Source organism: Diabrotica virgifera, chromosome 7 (genome assembly GCF_917563875.1).
Source record: "Diabrotica virgifera virgifera chromosome 7, PGI_DIABVI_V3a".
Lineage (NCBI taxonomy): Eukaryota > Metazoa > Arthropoda > Insecta > Coleoptera > Chrysomelidae > Diabrotica > Diabrotica virgifera.
Genome location: NC_065449.1, coordinates 235,068,832 through 235,093,649, shown reverse-complemented (window position 1 = coordinate 235,093,649; position 24,818 = coordinate 235,068,832). Strand labels below are relative to the sequence as shown.

General features: G+C 30.9%; 1 protein-coding gene across 1 annotated transcript; it reads left to right on the top strand.

Moving 5' to 3' along the window:
- Positions 1–663: 663 nt before the first annotated feature.
- LOC114325703 (flexible cuticle protein 12) lies at positions 664–24,303 on the top strand. Its single transcript, XM_028273833.2, has 2 exons — positions 664–870; positions 23,811–24,303. The coding sequence occupies exons 1-2, from the start codon at positions 734–736 to the stop codon at positions 24,016–24,018; spliced, it is 345 nt and encodes a 114-aa protein (XP_028129634.1). The 5' UTR covers positions 664–733; the 3' UTR covers positions 24,019–24,303.
- Positions 24,304–24,818: the final 515 nt, after the last annotated feature.

The following is a 24,818-nucleotide window of genomic DNA, read 5'->3' as shown; positions in this document are numbered from 1 at the left end:
CGAACAGTAGACAGAAGAGGTTGCATGATAATGATGATTATAATTAATACAAAGAAAACAAAAAAAGGTTATCTCGAAAAAGAATATGTTCAAAGTCAAGAAGACACAAAAACACCAAAAATACGTTACAAGCGAAGCCGGGAGGAACACGAAAAAAGGAAGGCATAGAACGAGATGGATGGATGACGTGGAAGACGACCTCAAAACTATGAATGAAATACAATGAAGGAGAAGGCAACAAGAGAATTCTGAATGGAAGGATATAGCCTGACAGGCAAAGACCCATCCAGGATTTTGATTCCAAAAGAAAAAGAAGAAAAAAAGACCTCTAAACTCATAAGAAAAGCACAGGATAGAGACGAATTTGCACAAGACATCGCCAAACTCTATTAGAGATGGTAGAATATCTAAAGAAGATATTCTATCTAAAGAAGAGAAAACAGGTTGTTAATGCTTCATACTTTTGCCATTATTGCTTTAATTTTTTTCCTATTTAACGTTTTTATTTGTGGTCACCCCTAGATATATAAACTCTTCATAAATTTTAACAATTTATAAATTAATTTTAATTTATAATTCAGACGACCCATCTAATTCCATTCGACTAACTTGGATTAAAGATGCATCACAATAACAATTGCATTGCGCAACCCCACAATTACTCACATTTCAGCTATTTTATAGAAATGCACCTAGGTGCAATGTGTACTTTGCGTCTGTGATTCCAAAGAAAATGTTGCTGACCAGAAACTTTGTCATTTTCGGTGCTCTTCTTGTTTCCTGCATAGAAGCCAGGCCTCAAAGCGGAGATGCTCAAGCGCAAATAGTCAAGTCCAACAATGATTTAAGGCTAGATGGGTACAACTTTGAGTGAGTTTTTAATTTTTTTATTAAACCTAATAAAACGGCTCCTAAGATTATTAAAACAAGTTAAAAATATCTGTCAGTTCATTTTTAAAGAACTTGTCAGAACTTTTAAAATAGTTAATAATTCTGTACAATTTTTTTTTGCCGTAACTCGACACATTTAAGTTATTAAAGGGTATTTTTAAGTTGAAAATTAGCAATTGAATCTTACAGGGGTAGGAGAAAAATCTTGCTCCAATGCTATTTAAATGCATTCACTTTTTTTAATCTTGAAAAAACTAATAAATAATTTTTAAAAACTTAAACGCAGAATGACAGATCACTTTATTACCGAAGGCAGAATGTCCCTAAAAAGTTCAATTTTGTTTATTTGAATAAGTTGCAGGGGTGAAAAAGAAAAGAAAAAATTTACTGTGATTTTTGATTTCAAATGCATTTAATAGCATTGGATCAAGATTCTGCGTCTCTTAAATTTTTTGATTTTTATTTTAATTATTTTTCCTAATTTTTTCAGTAGTTTGTTTATACTTAGTGTAAAAGAATATAAGTAAATATTTGGTGATATTGTGTTCTTGTTTTTTTTTAGTGTCTTTTGTTTCTTTTTTGGACACTTGGAGCACTTGGAGCATAACTTCGGATTTGCTTATTGTCCACGTTTCACTGGCATATAATGCTAGGGGTCTTATCATCGCCTTCATCGCATTCCTATCTTAGCCCTTCATGATACGTATGTTCGTACTTCATAATAACTTGTTTAGAGCAAATATATAACGATTAATAGCCATAATTCGTACGTAGATTTCTTTCTTCGTATTTTATCTCCTTGCGAAGGTCACTCCTAAATACTGGAATGTTCTTTCGTCGTCCAATGTATATCTTATTCCTTCTGTAATTATTGCCGTGTATTGTCCCAGTATGTATCCTCGTTCTCTTCATTCCCAATATTTGGGCTTTTATTCGTTTATATTATATAAACCTTTGTTTTCATTCTTTCTTTCTCCATTGTTGCACCCCCTCACTAACTTTAAACTTATCTGTGTCTTTTCCATTTATTTTAACACTATACTCTGCTTTCCTGATTGTCCCTTTATCGACTCTTTCTAATTTTTCACAAATTCCTACTTCACGTAGTGCTTTTATGCTTTTTTTTCGATTTATTTTGTCAAAAGCTTATTTAAAATAGCCGAATAAGGCCACTGTAGATGTCCCATATTTGTAATTATGGCATAAATTTTGTCGCTCTTTTTGTGAATTTGGCACAGTGTGGTTTCGGTCCATTATTTCGCCATGTCTGTGTTCTTGTCCTCTTATTATTTTTTTCAGAAATTATTCCAAATGCTTAATTAATTAATGCTTATTGTAAAAGTACAAGTAGATACACATAAAATAAAAAGATCAAGTTATGGAACTTCCCAGAATTTTCAAACTAATTTTTTTAATGCTGAAAACGATTTCGGGAGTGGAAATCGAACGTCCAGTAGTTAATTAACAAAATGTAATATTCATTACACCAACAACTGTGGCATAAACTCATATCAACACAATGCTAGGTCTTTAATATATATTTAATTCTCGTCCAGTCAGAACTTTCCTCTTTGTTTGAGATCAACTTTTATTTTGAAATACTAGGTACAGTGAAACTTAAGGAGCCTATTTCTATTCCTTCGAATTTTTTTCATAAAATTAGCATTTGTTAGATATTTGTTTTACGTTTTTAATTCTTGTCTGAAAGCCGAAGGGGCTTGTTATAGCAATTCTGCAGGGTGGCTTCAATGCCAGTTGCTTTGTGATAGAAGATGACCTGATAAGAAATTGGCACTACAAATGCCGGTTTGAATAGCCAAATTATAATTCGCAGATTACCAGTTGCACTAAAACAACAGAATATTATATTTAGAAACTAAGAGAAAAATACAAATAAATCAAAATATTTTGTAAGGTGAGACGTAGTCTTTACTGATTGTATGCATTTAGCATAAATAAGATATTATAACAAATGTTCGAAAAAGATGCAGTTCTATAAATAAAAAAGTAATATTCCCTTTTTAGTTTTTTTCATTTTTATTCTGTTATTTCGTAACTTTGTGTGGTTTAAATTACCGGTAATAAAATTTTTATAATATATTTATGATTCTTTTAGAATGATCAGCAATTTCTAAAAAGGTCATACTTATAAAAGAAGTCGATTTTATAAACTTTGTTTCATTTACCTACATGAGGTAAAAGATGCAAATCGACAACTTTTTGCTGTACCCACGCTGATCATCTCAAGAGTTACATCATAATCATAATCACCATCATTGGTTCTACAACTCATGTGGGTCTTGGTCTGTGCTAGAATCAGCTTTCCTTCCTTCTTTGGTTTTTTTAACTTCGTAAACTTACGTCTCTTACACCTGGTCCTTAAATCGTGCTTAAGTCCTTATCCAAAATACTCACCAAAGTCATAACTACCCGAATAACAAGGAAATTAGATGAATACCAACCATATGAACAGGTGGGTTTTAGAAAAGGCTATTCAACTTCCGATCACCTGTTAACCACAATAATATTAATACAAAAATATAACGAATACAAATTTCCAGTTTTTATAGCATTTGTAGACTACGAAAAAGCTTTCGACACTATTAGAACACGGCCCTAATATGCGCAATGCAAAATTGTAGAATATATAGTAGATATAATAACTTAATAATAGAAACTATGAACCAAGCTACAGCTACATACTACCTAAATGAAAATGAATACACGAACCGTACCATTAAACAGGGGAGTCAAACAGTCAACTGTTCACCTTAGTTTTGGAGGACGTTTTTAAAAATCTAAATTGGAATCCTGATAGCTACTGACCTACAGGAACTACACACCATGCTTTCAGAACTACACACATAATCTTCTAAAATAGGACTGAAAATGAATTTAAACAAAACAAAAGTCATGCACCAGTGGCGTGCTGGCCATATAAATGAATCGGTGCAATCACCGAGAGGCCGCGGCTTCTTGAGGCCGGTCAAATAGGTTTTCACAAAAATTTTTAGATGTAATAAAAAAAATATTTGTTTAATTTCTAATCGGATGTCAATTTTGTTAATAATATTAATAAAACATTAAAAAAAAATAAAAATATTTTTTTTTAATTGTGAAATACAGCTTAAGTAAATGAATAAGACTCTACAGTCTATATACATAAATAGATTGCTACATATAATATTATTTATTTTCATACATACCTACAAGTATATTTAATGGTTTTCCAATTCCCTTCAAACATGTAGGTATGTACTCTGCAGAATTAAAAAATGGAAAAACGTCTTCCACATTTTTGACTGAATTATTGGAAGTATCGAAAAACGATTTGATCAAGACAAATCAAATCGTTTTATTATGATCTAAGCACTCTACATCCTAGAAATTTTGATACAATAAAAAATGGTATACTGAAAAATTAAGAAATTTTTATCTTACCATATCTGCGACTGCAATTGGAGAAGAACTCGTGGATTTTTCTGATAAATGGATTGTATTAAAAATAGGATTTTGCAAAATATATACTGAGATTATCGAAGATCGAGTTCATGATGAATATGTTAAGTCTACAAAAAATATGAAGGATGATAATATGATATTATTAATTTAAGTGATAATGAACATGAAGTAACAAATGACAATGTTGATATCGTGAAAACTTCACCTCCGTGTGGTACTAAAAAGTTTCAAGATTGAATAGCTTGCTGTTACGCTGTTTTGCATAAGTACAACTTATATCAGTGTGCTGTGTGCTTATCCAAGTTTAAATAGTATAATATACTTAAAGCATTTATTAACTCTTTCAGTGACACCAGTATCTTGCAAAAAAAGCTTTTCAACATTGAAATACATAAAAAATCGGTTAAGAAGTACTTTAACACAAGATCACTTTTATGCTAATAGCTATAGAAAAAGAAGCTTTGTATGAGTTTAAAAATGATGGAATAATCGACGTATTTGCTCAAAAATCTACTTTAATGCGGAAATTATTGATCAAGAGTTAAGTAATTATTTTATAAAATAATCGCAAAATAATATTTAGATTATTGCTTTGTATTAACATTTTAAATATTTTTAAATTAAAGTATTTGCACTCTACTTGCACTTGAACTCTCTTGTATAATTAATTTACTAAAATTGAGCTTAATACATAATTGAAAAATTCTCAAAATTTTATTTTACTTTTATCTTAATTACATCAAATTTATATTATATTTATTCAGGAAATTATGGTTTCTGCGTTACTGCATACAATATTGTCATACATGTCATTTATTATTTGTAAGATTATTATTCTTAAATGAAAAAATATAGCAAATTAAAAACGTCATTGAATTCGAAGTTTTATGTTTGATTCAAAAATAATTTATATTTTTGTTTTTTTTTTTAAATAACGAATAAAACATCCTGATAATAGAAGGTAAAATGAGGATGGGAGGCCGCTTTTCTATAAAATCACCGGGCCGCTCGAAAAGTTCCAGCACGCCACTGTCATGCACTCCGAAGAAACCGTGACAATAATAAACGACAATGTTATAGAAAAAGTTGAATAATATATACACTTAGGAAAAAAATAATACTAAATAGGGAAAGTCAAACGGAAGAAATAAAAAGAAGAAGAAAGTTAGCATGAGCAGCATTCGGCAAACTGAACTATACTTAGAAATCAGCAAATTCAACTACATCTTAGATTTAAAGTTTTTGAATCATGCATTATTCAGATATTAACATATGGGGCACAAACATGGACAATCACAAAAAAGAATATGAACATACTCAGAGTCACTCAACACGCGATGAAAAGAGCGATGCTTGGCATATCACTTAAGGACAGGAAAACAAACACATGGATAAGACAGAAAAGCAAAGTCACCGATGTGGTACAAAAATCATTGAAATTGAAATGGAAATACGCTGGACAGGTAGATAGGAGCGATCGAAGCAAATGGCACAGAACAATTCTAACCTGGAGACCATACGAACACAAAAGACCCAGAGGCAGACCTCCTATGAGATGGACAGATGATCTGAAACGAACTGCAGGGAAAAATTGGCTACAAGTAGCGTACAACAAAAAACAATGGAAAGGAAGACTTGAAGAGGCTTATGTTCATATGTGGACGTGAATGGCTAGACGAAGAAGAAGAAGAAAAAAAAAAGAAGAAGAAGATATTAACTAGAAGGCACCATGGGCTATCTCCTTGTCAAAGTCCTATCTGTGTCTGAAAAAGTTTTCTGACTTGAACAAAAGCGCAATTTTCTAAAATTAAATCTAATTATTTAACTATACCTATTATTTATTTTCGTATAATTCGTAGCTTTATGTGATTTAAAATAACCAGTAATAAAAAATTTATATTATTTTTATGATTCTTTTAGAACGATAGGAAATTTCTAAAAAGGTCAAACTTATTTTATAACCTTTGTTTCATTTACCTACATGAGGTAAAAGATGCAAATCGCCAACTTTTCGCTGCACCCACGCAGATCGTCTCAAGAGTCACAACTTATTGCCAATTGCCTTCAATGCAATAATGCATTAACTACGGTCACTCCCCAATCAGTTGCGAAATCGATTTTAAGTGTCAATACACATAACCTTTTTATTATTGGTGCTAAAAATTATATAATGTGTTATTAGGTACAATAAAAGATGTCTAGATTGAAATTTATGTGTAAATACGCACATCGGCATTATGTAAAAGAATATTTTATGAGTAAGAACAAATTGGTTAAGCTTAATGAGAAGATTGTAAAAATATTATTTTATAAACAACAAACAATGACAGTTTAAATTCAAAAATTCAAAAAATATTTAAACAAACTACTACTATGTCTAAATGACTATCAACTATATAGTACTATTGCTTCATTACTAGCTGTACGGAAGAAATTCACAACTAGATTTACGGATTTCAGAGTACCCTGTTCATGTAAATAATATATCCATATACATATTTTTTTCTTTTTAGGCGCCAAAAGATTTTCTCTTATATTTCTTGTGACTATAATATTTTTGTCCTTTCACATCTCTTTCATTTTTTCTGTTTGTATATCATATTTACTTCAATAGTCTGACTCAATTTAGATACTTCCTATTTAGTCCAGAGAAATAAGGTTTTTGTCGGGACACTTGAGCAGGCAGGTTGCAAATGGGTTTTTGGGTACTATATACCTAATACCTTATAAATACAAAAATGCCCGTCACAGTTCGGACGCGAATTTTAGTTATTAACAAAAGGGTCAAAAATGGCAGTTTTTTCGTTTAAATCGCTACAGGTAAAAATATGGTAATTAAATATCTTATTTAGAGTATTCATCTTTTAGTAGATGAGCAAAGGTGTAAAATGGCCGTTTTTAAATTTTGGTCCGATCATTTGTTGCTTCGCTAATTGCAAGAAAAGACTAAAATTTTGAAAATAAAAAATTTGCTATAACTTTTGCGAAAATGAACTTAAGGCACTTGAAATAAAACACATGAACTTAAGACACTTAAGACAAATGAACTTTATATTGCACTAAAAGTTGAGTCAACCGGTATATACAATGCCCTAAAAATTTCAAGATTATTATGCGATTAGTTTAAATTTTATTCAATTTGTTTATACCAAAGCTTTTTTTTTCAATGTTAGTGTTCAGAAAATAATGATACAGCAATTCTGTGGAAATCTCTTGAAAGAAGAATATTTATATTTTCAAAATGTTTAAAAAAATCAATATAAAGTTATTTTTATCATTCCGAAAACATTTTACCAAAGTAGAATCATTTTTGTCTTCTAAACAATTTGAATAGCTTTGTTAATGTTGACTGTAGAGTAAATCTATTTTGGGAATTCAAAAGCTAGTGTTTTTACACGAATTTTCAAAAAAAATACTTTTTGCGTAGGTTAATTACAGTCAAAGTTAGCCATTTTAATTATTTAATCCACAGTAACTTCTGTGTACATAAAATTCTCCTGTAACAGTGCTAGTTATCATACTCCTCCGAAACGGCTTGACCGATTTTATGAAATTTTACACATGTATCCTGTAGGACTAAGAATAAGTTTTAACCTATTTTTCATACCCATAAGTTGTAAAGGGGGTTGCTCCACTGAGATTATTTTTTTATTTTTTTTGGACAAAATTTTCTATCTTAATTTTTTATTATGTAGCATTAAAAAATACATACAACCCTTAATTTTCACTCTTTTATCCCCAACCACTATTTTTTAATAGCCATCTGTATATTTACATCTATAAAATTCTCCTGTCGCAGTGTTAGTTGCCATACTCCTCCGAGACTGCTTGACCGATTTTTATGAAAGTATATATGTATATTCGGTAGGTCTTAGAATCGGTCGTAATTGGTTTTTCATATCCCTGAGTGATAAGGGGGGTTCCCCCTTTCATTTTGTAGTATTTGGTAGGGGTATGTATACATAAAGTTTTCTAAAAGTCGACGAGTACATGCAAATTTAAAAAATTATGATCAAAATCCATCAACAACCTCCCGAGATATTAATCGCAGCATATGTTTGAATAATCAATGTCATTTTTTGAGTGCACGGATTTTAATATTTCCCCTCCACCGACCACGAACCGATTTCGTTAGGACGTCATTTTTAAAGCTTTATTAACCACTCTATTGAAGATTAAAGTTTACTTAAACTTGTACACATAAACTATATACCTTTAACTTCAAAATGGCGTTAGATAGGTTGCTTAATTGTTATAAACAAAGTAGCTGTGAATTAAATAAAAAAAGTGGATAACTTTGACTGTAATTAACCTAGGCAAAAAGTTTTCTTTTGAAAATTCGTGTAAATATACCAGCTTTTCAAATCTCAAAGCAGTTTTAGTCTACAGTAAAAAAGTTATTCAAATTGTTTATAAGCCAAAAATGAGTCTTCTTTAGTAAAATATTTTCGGTATGATTAAAATGACTTTTTAATGATTTTTTTAATAAGTTGAAAACATAATTATTTTTCGTTCATGTGGTTTCCACAGAATTGCTATATCGTTATAATTTTCTGAACAATGACATTTAAAAAAAAAAGCTCTTTGGGATAAACAAATTCAATAAAATTTAAACTAACTGACGAGTCGTCCTAAAATTTTTTGTGCATTATGTGGACTGTTTTACTCAACTTTTCATGCAATTTGAAAGTCTTAAGACAAAAGCAAGTTTGACATTTAATAATGCGTTAGTTAGATGGCTCTACTCGAGTTACTTGGGAACAAAAAAAGAATGAAGAAAATTGCTCCATGGGAAGTGCCGAGAAAATGCATTTTTTTAACGTATACCGATTTTTAACTTTGAGATTACATTTTCTCCAACCTAATTTTTGATTGAAATTTTGCTATTTTTGGCAATTTTCACTCTAATATCGATAGTTTTTATTATAATAATATATGTTATGAGTATTTTAAAGATGTGAAAATTGGTGTGGAGAAAGAGAACAAAACTAAAAAGGTGATGGTTCGAAAATTATGATCCTATTTTTTATATCTTTGCCGTAAATGCCAGTCAAATTTGACCAGTTGTATCTGAGAAACCACTTATCAAAATTAACCATTTTTTCTTTTAAAAGAAGCGTCCTGCAACTTTTTTTTCAACAGCGTTTTCATGATTTAATTTAATTAAATATTTCCCGAGATATTCTTATTGTTTATAAGCCAAAAAAATGTTTATAATTTTAAAATATTCATGAGGCCGCTTAAATAGTCCAATTTCAATTCTGTAAAGTACATTAGATAGGCACAGTGCCTTTTTATACAAAAATCATAGTTAGTCTTATGTATCGTAATTATTGTGGTTATTATAGTGACCGTAAATTTTTAATTAACAATTTAATTGTTGTTAAACTGTTCATTCACTTTCCATGGTCTTCTGGAATTATTATCTATACGAAAAGAGCTTTTCGTTTTTACCAAATTTTACCAAGTTATTTAATTATTGATAAACAATTACATATCTAAAATTTTAGTTGAAAATTAAAGATTTTGTTGAAAAACCCGCATTTTGCGGGGAAAATTTTCGTCGAAGTAAATTGGGAAAAACAGGTCTTTATGCAGAATTTAATTACGGTGAATTTTTATTTGGGTGTTTTTGGTGTAAAGTTAAAATTTTGGAGAGCAAAAATTGAAAAAAAAAACACGAAAACTAGCACACTATCTGCGGACTTTGTATAACTATATGACTAATATATACATACAATCATAAGATTCGATTCCAGCAATAAAATTGCTGGTAAGTAACTTTTTCTTGTATTTTGCTAATTAGCCCAGAGTATTAAGAATTAAAATCCAAACGAAGAGGAAAATAATTTTCTGGCTAAAAAATCTAAGAGAGTGGTATATTTGCAGCTCGGTAGAGCTTTTCAGAGCAGCCGCCAATAAGGTACGGATACCTCTGATAATAGCCAACTTCCGATAGGAAAAGGAATTACAACAAGAAGAAGATGATATAAATAAACTCGAATTCTCTACTTACTCTTAGTAATACCGCAGCATTGTTTACAAGATCCAACAATTAATTTAAACTATACATTAATCTAACGGCTAAAGAAACTTCAGGAAATATCCTAGTCTGTGCCCCGTATAATAGCGTGGAAAATACTTCTTATTTTTCTATCTCGATGACAGTTATCGGCAGCAGCTCTATCTAAATAATGATTGATGGAAGTTCATTTTATCTAACAATAAAACACTGAAGATATTTGTTGTCTATTATCTATACTTCCACAAAATCTATTACAACTATGTGACTACAACTGTTTCGGCAGAGTGCCTTTCTCAAGTGATTTAGATTACTATGGGTTTGCCGTTTCAAAGTCTCTAACTGAAGAGGTTGAGGAGTGGGCAGCTGTTTGTCTCGAGATGTTCATTCAGAATTATATCTGTATTTTTCAATTTATTAATTTCCATAGATTCTAATAAAGATAGCTTAAGGCATTTATTCTGAATATTCAGAATTTGAAACTGTTCATTAAAAGAATGACTATGATCTAGAAGGTGAAGTGCGTATGTAAAAGTGTCTGTTTTTCTAGTGTTCAAAGCCCTTTTGTGTTCTGCTATCCGTTTGTCAAAGGTTCTGCCAGTGACCGATATTAGTTTTCGGACAGTCACCACAAGTTAGTTTGTAAACACCACTCTGTAGTTGTTTTCTCTTTCGGCTCTTATTGTTCTTAATATATTTGCTTAAGTTGTTGTTAGTTCTGAAAGTTGGTGTTATTCCTTCCTTTTTTATGTATCTGGCTATTTTTGTTGTTATCTTGCCAGTATATGTGATAGAGCAGAAGGTACTGGGTTCATTTTGTGGTGGTGGATAGACTAATTTCAGGACTTTCTTATGGAGTTTTTGGTTTAAAATTTTGTTAATTGTTTGTTCGTTATAGCCATCGATTACTGCTATTTATTTAATGATGTTCAGTTCTATCTCGGAGTTATTTTTTGACATGGTAATTTCTGTCAGTCTATGTATCATGCTATGGTAGGCTGCTAATTTGTGCTGTGTAGGATGGGATGATGAATTGTGTATAGTTGTGTCAGTATGGGTAGGTTTATGATATACGGAGAACTCATGTTTTTTGTGTAGTATGGTAATTGTTACATCTAGAAAGTTTATGCACTTATTCTGTTCGGTTTCTATTGTAAACTCAATATTACTATGAAGTGAATTAATGTATGATAGAGATTGGTCAAGTTGCCTGTTAGTTCCTGTGAAGCATACTAGTATATCATCCACGTATCTCCACCAATATAGCTTGGAACAACAATTTCTATTCATCCCGTATTTAAAAAGTTCTTATATTGGTGGAGATACGTGGATGATAGACCTACTAGTATGCTTTACAGGAACTAACAGGCAACTTGACCAATTTCTATCATATATTAATTCACTTCATAATAATATTGAGTTTACAATAGAAACCGAACAGAATAAGTCCATAAACTTTCTAGATGTAAAAATTACCAGACTACACAACAAACATGAATTCTCCGTATATCATAAACCTACCCATACTGACACATCTATACACAATTAATCATCCCATCCTACACAATACAAATTAGCAGCCTACCATAGCATGATACATAGACTGACAGAAATTCCCATGTCAAAAATAATTTCGAGATAGAACTGAAGATCATTAAACAAATAGCAGTAAACAATGGCTATAACGAACAAACAATTAACAAAATTTTAAACCAAAAACTCCATAAGAAAGCCCTGAAATTAGTCTATCCACCACCACAGAAAGAACCCACTACCGTCTGCTCTATCACATATACTGGCAAGATAACAACAAAAATAGACAGACACATAAAAAGGAAGGAATAACACCAGCTTTCAGAACTAACAACTACTTAAGCAAATATATTAAGAACAATAAGAGCCGAAAAAGTAAACAACTAGAGAGTGGTGTTTACAAACTAATTTGTGGTGACTGTCCGAAAACTTACATCGGTCAAACTGGCAGAACCTTTGACAAACGGATAGCAAAACACAAAATGGCTTTCAACAATAGAAAAAAAGACACTTCTACATACGCACTTTACCTTCTAGATCATACTTACTTACTTAATCCAGAACTCGTCTACCTTTCGGTGTGAGTTAATACGGAGTTAGGTTCTCCGTCATTTTCTTCCACATTTTCTTCCATTTCCTTCTATCCATGGCCAATGCTTTTGTTTCCTCCCATTGTGTTCCTCTTTTGTCGGCCGCTTCCCTCACTTCTTCTGTCCACGTCTTTCTTGGCCTTCCTCTCTTCTTTCTTCCCATATCTCTCGCTTCATATATCTGTCTTACTATTTTTTCTTCTCAGTACATGTCTGAGCCATCTAAGATGTCCTTGTTCGATTGTTTTTGTGACTGGGTGTATTTTCAGATTTTCTCTAAAGGTTTGATTTCTAATTTTATCTTTCCTTGTTTTTCCCTCTATTGTTCTCAAAAATCTCATTTCTGTGCTTATTAGTCTATTCTTTTGCCTTTTTGTTAATGCCCAAGATTCACAGGCATAGGTTAGAGTGGGCTTCACAATCTTTTTTACTATTTCGGTCTTTATATTCTTAGGTATTTGTTTCTTTTTCAAAAACTAACTCTTAATACTATTGTACAGCTTACCAGTCTTTCCAATTCTTTCATTTACCTCATCTTCTAATTTTCCATTCCGGCTTATGATTGCCCCCAAATACTTATATCTGTCTACCTGTTCAAGTTGCTTGCCATCTACTTCTATTTTGTGTTTTCCGTTTTGTCTTTCAATTATCATTGTTTTTGATTTTTCTTTGTTTATTTTCATGTCTCTGATTTTTAGCTGTTCATACAATATGTTTATATTTCCTTGTAATTGTTTTTCTGACTCCCCAATGATTACCAGGTCGTCTGCGTAGCATAGTTGTGTCATTTGTATCATTCTCAACTTCCAATATCCTACAATTTTCTCCATTTGTGTTTGCAGTTTTTTATTACGTCATCTAGTACTAGGTTAAAGAGTAGTGGGCTCAGGACACAACCGTTTTAATCCAATGTTGCTGTCGAATACTTTTAATTTTTCATTTCTTGTCCTTACATAGCTTTTCGTTTTTTCATATAAACTCTGGATGCATCCTATTAGACCTTGTTCAATTTTTCTCTACTCTAGTATTTTCCAAATATTTTCTCTTTTAATTTTGTCGAAAGCTTTTTCCATATCTATGAAACATGCATGTATTTCTTTTTCTGTTTTAAGAGCTTTTTTTATTATTTGTGTGATTATGAAAATCTGATTCTGAATTCTAGATCATAATCATTCTTTTAATGAACAGTTTCAAATTCTGCATATTCAGAATAAAGGCCTTAAGCTATCTTTATTAGAATCTATGGAAATTAATAAATTGAAAAATACAGATATAATTCTGAATGACAAACTCGAGACAAACAGCTCCCCACTCCTCAACCTCTTCAGTTAAAGACTTTAAAAAGACAAACTCATAGTAATCTAAAGGCACTCTGTCGAAACAGCTGTAGTCACATAGTTGTAATAAATTTTGTGGAAGTATAGAAAACAAACGTTTTCAGTGTTTTATTGTTAGACTAAATAATGATGTTTGGTTCAGCCGTATAAGCACCTCTTCATTTCTAACTCTGTCGACCAAGCTTATTCGTACTAGTCCTTTTTACACCTACATGTCAATGGCTTCTTTAGAGTCCACGCTTCCACATGAAGCAGCACTGGAAAGATATAGAAATATTTCATTCGAACGCAAAGGTCAATACTACGATCGCGGCTCCAAAGTATATTTATTTTAACAAAAGTAGCTCAAGCTGGATTATGCAAATCCTTAATTTTGCCATTATTGCAATTTTTGAAATATATCGTGAGACATTAATGGATTTATATTACCAACAGGTTATCTAATTACTACCGTGTCTACTGTATAAATTTTTATATTTCTTGAACATTTTAGATCTATCGTAATATAGTGCAATTGTTTTATCCTGAAACTTAATTTTTCTTATAAAATAATACAATTTTATTTTTAACCTGCATCTACTAATTACGTACACTTATTTGTCGACTCTTACTTCCCATAAGGATTAAAATAAATAAATAATGAAAATTAACACAAAGCATCTTAATTTTAATTCCTACTGTTCAGAGAAGGTCGTATTACAAATTTTATCATACAGAATATCTTCATAAAAGCACACTGTGGTGAATTAGGAATTCTTAGAGGAACACACATTAACAATATTTGTTTTTAGAGTACCGAAAAAGTTAATGAGCTGTAAACACGTAGTGTCTCGGCGCTTGATATTTTGTCTATTACCAGTGAAACTACCAGTTTTTAATTATAGTTAAAGTGATCAAACTAACTTTAAACTGTAAGTTTTATACTACATACATTATTTAATCGTATATTTGCGTATTTAAACCAGTTTTGTTAGTTTATATTCCTGTATACTACACCAGTTATTGTAAACAGACACAGGTTTATGGATTATAAACAATTTACCAGTTTTGTTTTTTGCGGGAAACGAAAGTAATTAGTTTCGGTAGTACCGTAAATAAATTATCAATATGTCATCAGATGTTACTATACAGGATGTCCCAGCGAATAAATCTTATTCTACCGCAGCTTCACAGCAAAATTTCTTCCCAGGAAAAGAAAACGCAATACTTTTTAGCGCTATTAATAATACACCACTGCAAGATTATCTTATTTCTTTAGGTAATTTAATAAATCCCAAAAATATCTTATTCTCGTCTCGCCTATCTAATAATCGAATATGCATGTATTTAAGTAGCAAGCAAGCTGTTGAGGATTTTATGACAAACTATGGTTCTATACAGGTAAATGGAGAAACAGTCAGGGCCAGAAGGCTCATAACGCCTGCAGAAAGAATAGTGCTATCAAATGTTTGTCCAAGTATCCCACACGAAGTAATCATCCAAGAATTAAAACATCTCGGCCTAAACTTAGTTTCTCCAATCACTTTCCTAAAGATCAGTGCCTCTCTTCCAGAATATAGCCATATAAAAAGTTTTAGAAGGCAAGTGTTTATTAGTCCGCATAACACGACGATCCCAGATTCAATTCTTCTGAATTATGATAATACTAATTATAGAATATTCATTTCGCAGGATAGTATGACATGCTATATATGTAAACAAATAAATCACATTGGTAGTAACTGTCCAAGCAATAAAAATTCTTCTTCACAGCCTTCAGGACCCTTAACCCCCCTACTGTTCAATCTTCTGACTCTCCTACCAATGCTGGTAATCAAGTAGACCAAACTTCTAATAATGATCAAAATAAAAATACCGAAATATTTCCACAAGTATCCATACCAAACACCTCTAACTCTACATCAGTGGAAATTATACAGCCCGTTTCTGAAGCAACCCAAGATTTAAAAACTAACGAAAATACTCCACTGGAATCTTCTGCTACAGCCGAAAATATAGAGATAATTTCACAGACTTCACTAGCGATCACGAAAGAATCACCCTGTCCCTCCACCAAACGAACCATAGAGGAAACATTATCTCCACCTGTTGAAAATGTCGTTGATAATCAAACATTTCTTCTTCCTGCTCAGCCTCATAAAACAAAAACTCAAAAGAATAAAAAACCTAAACGCTCATTACCTATCCCCGATTCACTTGAATCATATCTAAGTAAACAATCAACACCGTCCATTTTAAGCTATGACCAATTAATGATGCTTATTGAAAATATTCAAGGCAGCCAATCTCCTATTGAAATTGTTAAAGAATTCACATCTGATTTCCTTGGTCTTGTAAATTTGCTTACCGTCTCTTATCAATATATTCCAGACAGAGCCACAAAATATCGTTTTACAAGGCTAAAAACCCTACTGCTACGTTTTCTCGGTGAAGAAGCTACTACTGAGAGTGAACTCTCTTCAACTGAAACATAACATTCAACTCAATTTTACAGTGGAATGTTGATGGGCTTTTCCATCGCTTACCAATGCTCAATATCATTCAATCAGAACACTGTCCCGAAATTATATGTCTACAGGAAACTAATCCTGTATCTTCTAACCCATATTCGCAAATACATTTTACATGCTTTCGTAAAGACCGAACTAACACAGCTCGCGCAAGTGAGGGAGTTGCAATTTTAGTACCACTTATTTCGACTTTCCCGCAGTCGTTGGAGTTTCACTTATCTCAACAAAATGGTAGAATAGTCAACTTCATTTGGACTCCTTGGAAATGAAGATGCAGACTCAAGTGCGCGTAGTGCAGTGACTGGTGCGGATTCAGAAACGGTATTACAATATGCCCCTAAAGACTTGAAAGTGTTGTTAAAACAATATGTGTTAAATGACTGGCTCGATGAATGGCAAAACTCAAATTTAAAACTTAGACCAATTAAAGACACAGTAAAAAGAGTCAAAACAGTTTATAAAAGTTGTTATGAGCAAGCAGTTTTCAACCGCCTACGACTAAGCCATACCAGGCTTACTTACTCATATTTGTTCTCAAGATCTGAACCACCTATTTCTGAATCGTGTAACACACATGTAACTGTCAAACATTGAATGCCAAAAATATACACAAGAACGTATTGATTTTAATATCGTATCAAATATGTCTGTTCTGGGTGCCAATAATAAAGAACCAAAAATTTAATTGACTTTTTAAAAACAGTTGGTGTATTCAATAAAATATAACAAGTTTTTGTAGATAATGCATGTAACCTTACCATTGTACTATACTTATATTGTACCACATTTTTGTTTAACCTATGTATTGTTCCGTCGCTAATAACCATTAGGTGGATGCGACTTTTTCTTAATAAAAAAAAAATATTTGTTTTTAAATATTTCAGCTAACTTAATCACTTATTGGGATCCTATCTCATTCATTTTTTAGTGGTCACCAGTAATTTTAAAATTCTGTCATTTAAAGGAAAATAGTGTTCCTACTGGTTTATAAGAAAAATAATATTAATAATGTTTTTGCTGCCCTCAGTATATACAACAGCTTTTTAAGGTGAAAAGCAAACAACACACTTCTTTGTCTGACATTCTGGGTCACTCAAAGCACATTATCATCATAATTTTCTCGACAATCCTTTATGGATCTTAGTCTTCTCGCAAGAAGTCTTTTTTCCCGTTGTTTCGTGCTATTTTTTTCCATCTCCTGATCTTTAAAATCCTAATCTTAATCTTCTTATGATCATAAACCCATCTTATGCGCGGTCTTACTCTACTTCTTCTCTCCTCTGGGTTTGATAATGTCAATCTTTTTGTGTAGGTACATAGATATTCCTTATATCTCTCTCCTGTCCTTTCCCCATTACTGAGGATCGTGATTTCTTCCAATATTCCTAACAATGTTTCTCCATTGGTCTCTATCTTCAGCTGCTCTAAGAGCTTCGCAGAATGAGTTTCCAGCTGAATACTTTATTTGGTCAGACCATCTAGTTGGTGATAGTCCTCTTGATCTTCTCCCCGGAACGTTTCCAACTCCTTATATGACATCCTAATAATGTGTCCAGCCCATCCTAATCTCTGCATATCAACCAATTTTACAATCTATGGATCTCTTCATTTATGGTATAATTCAAAGTTATATATTCGACGCAATAGACCATCTATATTTAAGTCAGCAAAAATCCTTGGAAGTATTTTTCTTTCACAGATACCAAGCAGTCTCTCGTCGTTTTAAGATAAAATCCATATTTTAGCCTTATTTATCAAAACCAGTCTTAATGAGTTCTTCGAAATGTTAAGCTTTACTAAAAGTCTTAGGTTCTTATTTTCCAAATATTTTATAAGACCACGGAAAGTTCTGGTTGCTATTGTTCGTCGCTTGTCGTGTTTGATATATTTAATAGCTCATTCAAACTAAGCGATCTAAAATATATGTTATAGGGGAGTGCAATTAGAACGAAAAGATACAATGTTTCGGAAAAAATCAAACAAGGTTATATTTTTCTAAAACTTTTTTTGTTAGTTTATAAATATATTAAAGTAAAAAGTTCTACTCACAAATTTCGCCGCTAATTGTTTATTAATTGTTTAAACAATAACAATTGTTTTGTATAAATAATGTTAAGAATATGGGTGAATTCAACATCTTATTTTGATAAAAAATGTTTTTATTTTAGTTTTGATTATGCTGAACCCGAATCTGACATTACAATTTGCAAATTCAAAATGGCGGATTCAAAATGGCGGATTTTTCCTAAAAATCCTTAAAAAGTAGTTGTAAAATCCGAATTTTTTTTATAAAACGTGTTTGTTTACATATATGTGGATATTTTTGAGAGGTTGCTAAACCTGAATCAAATTTTGATAATTTAAAGTATAAAATGGCAGATCCAAAATGGCGAATAACTTAAAAAATAGTTGTAAAATCATAATTTCTTTACAAAATCTATTTATTTCTACATATTATATTTATTTTTGAGAGCTTTGATAAACCTAACTTAAATGTTAACATTATAAACTATAAAATGGCGGATCCAAAATGTGGATTTTCTAAAAAGAACATAAAAAAGAACATTTTTCTAAAACATTTATTGTCTTTATTTTTAACAGGTTGTTGAATCTGAATAAAAGATTAAAAATTTAAATTTCAAAATGGCGGATCCAAAATGGCGGATATTTAAATGAAAAACAAGTAGAATCCAATCAAACAAATATGGAATTTCATTCTTAAAAAAAAAGATAAACAAATAATTTTCACAATTATATTACAAATTTTCGATTAGAAGGATATAATTACATATTGGAACATAGTTTTTAATTCCAAACAACTTTTTTTTATAAAGATTTTCGATACTGTGAAATATAAAGTTATTTTACTCTTGAGTGAAATTCATATTTTTTGACATACCTCGTACAAAATTAACAAAATTTGATATTTGATAGTTGCATCTTATGTTATATACGATTCAGAGTATTTTATAAAGAATAACTTTTTTCGTAAAACTGATATTAAAAAAGTTATCAATACGTTCCAAGTTTCGCAGACATACTGTATAAGAGCTAAAAAAAAATTTTTTTATTGAACATTTATTATTGTTAAAGCTTATTAATAAATGTATTTTAGGTAAGTTTTACAGAAAAAAGTTTTGATCACTCTGTATATACATTTTTTCAGCTGGTAATTTTCGGTTTTTGTATTACATTTTTGTTATCTGTCTAAGTTTTCTCAAAAAGAAATTGTTTATTTCATTTTTAAACTAAAATAATTCAGTGTTTTTTAAAAATTTCATCCCAAGCTTTAAAAAAAATAGCAAAAAAATTGTATTAGATTTATTCAAACTTGAGTAATACCGTCTTAAAATGGTGGGAATTCTGTAAAACTACGAAGTTTTCAAAAATTACATTTGTTGAGACATCGTATTATTTGAATTAAATTTTTGAGATTTTTTTTAAATGAAACATCGTTTAGTAAGTTGATTGAGAGGTAAGTTGTGCAAATTTGAGAGTTTTATAAGTAAAATTGTATTAGTTACACATTTTTAAATCATTTTAAACAAAATTCATGTAAGGCTCATTTTCCGCCCACACCGTACTTATGTCCATACATTTTATTTCTTTTTGTTACAACCATAAGATAGCTTATTTCATCTTCTTTCATGTCCAATTTGTAAAATTTCTTTTGATCTAGTAGTTAAAGAATTACATTTAAAAAACTCAACCGTGCACTTCATCCAACGCTAGTTTACAGTGCGCCAATGTGTGTGAGAAGGGTGACTTTAGCGTTATAAATAAAAAATTACAGAAGCTAGAGATTTAATTTTAGAAAAATCTTTATATAAGGTTTTTTTTGTAAAATTTTCTGAATTTTTCAATGGTCAAGTCAGTTTTTTTCTAAAAATTATATTTTCGACGTTATTTAAAAAAACATCTAACTTCGCTGTTCATTTGTTTAATAAAAAATGAAGCACCCACTTCTCGAGTAGAACTTTTTGATATGTTGTTTATTAAACATTTCTTAATGAAATTACAAAAAGTTTTATCTTGTTTGATTTTTTCCGAAGTGAAAATCTAAATGCACTCCCCTATTAATTCCTTGACGCGATCAAAGTTATAGTGGTTAAATTCTATTACATATCTCTTAAAAATTTTGAGGGTTTTTTTCAACTAACATGTATTTTATTTTTTACTTATTTAGGGTCCTTAAAAAACCAATAAAAAGTAATAAATTATTTGAACCAGATGCCCCAAAATATCTCTCCATACTAAAATAATCCTAAATACTATTAGGGCAGACAATGAGGGTATTTAGCTCCGAATTCCATCCTACTACATCGATTTATTTGATATTTTAAAGTAAGTAGGGAAGAGGTCCTGAAACAAAGTCTACACTATGCCGATGTGCACTTTTTTTCGTGGGGATGGTTCCCACCCCTTCTCGGGAGTGAAAAATGTTTTGGTTGCCACGGAAGAGGTTAGAGAACCTAATTTTAAGCAAAAACTGTTAATTATTTTTTTAACAACTCAATAATTTTTGAGTTATTCGTGGTTAAAAATTTGCCATTTTCATTGAAAAATGACACTTTTTCGGACGGATTTTTGTGAATACCGTAAAAACTATGCATCTAACAAAAACACTCTATATAACATTTCTGTAGGCTATAAAAAAACAAAGAGATTCGTTCCTTCATAGATCTTCTGGTTAAAATATAAAGAGAGGTATTATAGTAGATAAAAAGGGTTTGTTTTTTTTTTGTTGCATGCTCTAATCGGTGTATTCAACTTGAAATACCAGAGAAACGGTCAATTTTAGGTGTATAATCATACTTACAACTTTTATAGTGCTTGAAAAGACCTTTAAAATGAGCAGTATTAAATGTCGATTACATTCAAACTAAGCGAGATATTTTGCAAAAATTTGATGACTAATGTATTTTAAGGAGAAATGAGAAGTGTATTTAACCCCTCATCCATTAGAATTTAAATACATCGTTTTTCTTTTACAATACCTTTTACTATAATGATATTTAAATGTTCAAAAAGTTGGACTGGTTTAAAATGAATGGTTTTTGAAAAAAATAAAATCAAATTATAGAGCGCATTTTTAAATTTTCTTAAAAATCTTTCTTTTTCTCCATGTAACTCGAAAATTATAAGAGATATGAAAAAAGATACCATATAAAAATGTAGGGTTTTTTCAGATAAAAATTCGTTTTGTATTTTTAATTACTGTATCTCTTCAAGTTACATGAAGAAAAAAGAAGGTTTTTAAGAAAATTTAAGAATGCTCTCTATAATTTGATCTTTTTTTTTTTCAATAACCATTCATTGTAAACCCGTCCAAATTTCTAAACATAGAAATAACACCATATAAAAGGTATTGTAGAAGGAAAACGATACATTTAAATTTTGGTGGATGGGGTTTAAAATTACTTCTAATTTTTCTTAAAACACATTAGTTATCAATTTTGTTTGCACCATATCTCGCTTAGTTTTAATGTAATGGACCCTTAATATAGCTCGTTTTAAAGGTCTTTTCAAGCACTACAAAAGTTATTGGTAGCATTATACACCTAACATCGACCGTTTCTCTGTTATTTCAAGTTGAATATACCAATTGGAGAATGTACCAAAAAAGAAACTATTTTCACCTACCATATCTCTTGTTATATTATAACTAGAAGAGTTATGGAGGCAAGTGTGTCTTTGCTATTTTATAACTTACAAAAATGTCGAATCTAGTTTTTTTTAGTTAGATGCATAGTTTTTAAGGTATTCGCAAAAGACCTTTCAAAAATGTATTATTTTTGAATGAAAATGGCCAATTTTCAACTACGAGTAACGCAAAAAGTATTGAGTTTTCAAAAAAATATTATAGAACAGTTTTTGCTTAGAATTAGGTTCTCTAGCGAATTCCGTGATAATTTTAACCAAAAATTTTTCCATCCCTGAGAAGGGGTGGGAACCACCCCCAAGATGAAAGCACACATCGGCATAGGGTAGACTTTCAATTAGGAGATATGTAGAGGCTAGACCCAAAATTTCATTAAAATCCATGCAGTAGGATATAATTCGGAGGTTATATCCTATTCTTGCTCCCATTGAATGGCGTATTAGTACGTTCTTTAACGGTAAAATATTTCAAAACCTCTAAATTTTAAAGAACCGCTTGGATTGACATGGAATTTGGCAAACACATAGCTAATAAGCCAAAGAAAAAAAGTGAAATTGTGCTGATGTGTGCTTTTAGCGTGGGGGTGACTTTCACCCCTTATCGGGGGTGAAAAAGTATGTCTTCAAAATAAATTCGGAATTCGATAAACTGACTAATTCTAAGCAACTTTTGTTCTATAGAGTTTTTTCACCAAGTCAATACTTTTCGAGTTATTTGCGAGTGAATTTGTTCATTTTTAAACAAAATAACCACGTTTTCAGACGGTTTTTAGCAAATAACTCAAAAAGTAAGTATTTTGTCAAAAAAAAATATTCTTAATAAAAATATAGCTTATAAAAAAATGAAAAAAATGGTGCACAAGTCTGTAGACCCAGACAAGCAAAGTTATAGCTAATGAAAGGTAGGTTCTTATTCGTCAAATTCCAAATCGAATATTTCATCGAGAAATAACCAAAAAAAAACGGAACACTTTTCGGGGAACACTAATTTCAAATTTTTTAAAGTGTTTAAAAAAAGGTTTATTTTTGTTTTTTAAAAAACTTCTAACCTTAAAAGTAAGTGAGTTATGCTCAAAATATTGTTGGTAACTTTAATTTTTTGGTAAAAAGGATCGCGAAAAGCACCCCCTAATTAGCATATCAAATAAAATTAATCGTTACCGCTTCACAAGTTACTTCACTTATTTATTTTTTATACGATCTGTAAGTCTCAGCGGTTCAAAGTGCTTATTCTTGAAAAGGCTGTAGTTAAAATGGCTTGAACGAATCACTAATCACGAGTGTATGCAAACTTTGAACAGCCATAGCATAACCGATTTTTAATGTTGTTCTGAAGCTATATCCTTGCGGCATTTTTATGATTAATTATTTATATGGGAAATAAGCCACAATTAAAATGAAAAAAATAATTTTATTAACGTTTCGACCACATGGTTGGTCTGTGTCCATTGAACTGGCAAGAACCACAAGTTCTTAACGAGCAGGAAACCATGTTGCCCTTTGAGCACTCCTAGCACATTTCATCTTGTAACATCGACTTGGAGTCGCTACAAATATCACTTAATTATTATGTAAACCATTAATATCGATGTAACCTTTTTCAAAAAGTTGCTAGTTTCTTTTACGAAGCAGAACGCACTGAGGATGATCTGATTCAGATTGAAAACGTTCTGCAAATCCTTTTGGAGGACTTTTATGTTTTTTAATAAAACTTTTTATACCAATATACAAAAGAAGTTTTTACTTCTGTATGGTTTCATGATATTTCTTTCACAGAAATCTCATTAAATTTTTATTGTTTTAGTTTCGAGACGTCCAACGGAATCAAAAGAACAGAAGCTGGAGTACTTAAACCTGGAACTGGAAAAGACAATGATCAAACTTTAAACGTAGATGGTGAATTTTCTTATACTCTTTTGGACGGTACCCCTGTCAGTGTTAAATTTGTAGCCACGGAAGATGGATACAGACCTACTGTTGTCATTGGATCTCCAAAAGCCGGAAAACGATAAAAAAATTATGTAGTTTATCACAGAGGTATATCTTTAATATTTTATCAAGCATATTTTGCAATATTAAAGTTTAAAGCAAAAAAAAAAATTTTAATCTGAAATTACCATAATTATTGTAATTTATTTTCAATACCATTCCCATTAATCAACAAAATGGTAAAGATTACCTCTTAGATGATGTAAATATTATATTTTGTAAACATAACACATTTCCAGCAGTTCAAAAATACCAGTTGTTGCTACAGAAATATTGTTTTTATACCCAATAAAGCTTGCAATAAACAAGTTGGTTTTATTTTTATATTTTTGACATCATACGTTCAACTTTGTTTGTAACTGTATTACAGTGGGTGATCAAATTATTAGAGCCACCTCAGAACATTTTACTTTTTGTTTAATAATGGTATGTAAATTTTTTCTTTATACGGTCAACAGTTGCCTTTGAAACTTTAGAAATGAATGGTATGTTGCTGTTGTAGTAACTAGTGTTGAATAATAAAGTTTTTATGTCTGCTATTTTCCTTGCTGAGATGTCTTTGCCTTTTCCCATGATGTTCTGGTACCACTAGTGTAACGAATGTGGAATTTATTAAATTCACAAAAAATAGTATAGGCCTGTCAGAATATCACTAAAGAGCAGTGGAAACTCTCAAAGTTTTTTATATGTATCTCTAAACACCAAGAATACAAAATAATCTGCACACGAGTTGCAAGCTAGGCTGGGCAGCACTGACAAACAATGACATCTAAGTCACGCATTTCCACGCGCGCATGCTGTCACTATTGCCAGACTATTTATT

What these genes read in the sequence shown, in the direction of transcription:
- LOC114325703 (XM_028273833.2), top strand. Translation starts at nt 734, where the DNA reads ATGTTGCTGACCAGAAACTTTGTCATTTTCGGTGCTCTTCTTGTTTCC. An exon ending in CTAGATGGGTACAACTTTGA is followed by an intron (nt 871 to 23,810) that starts GTGAGTTTTTAA and finishes TTATTGTTTTAG; the next exon opens with TTTCGAGACGTCCAACGGAA.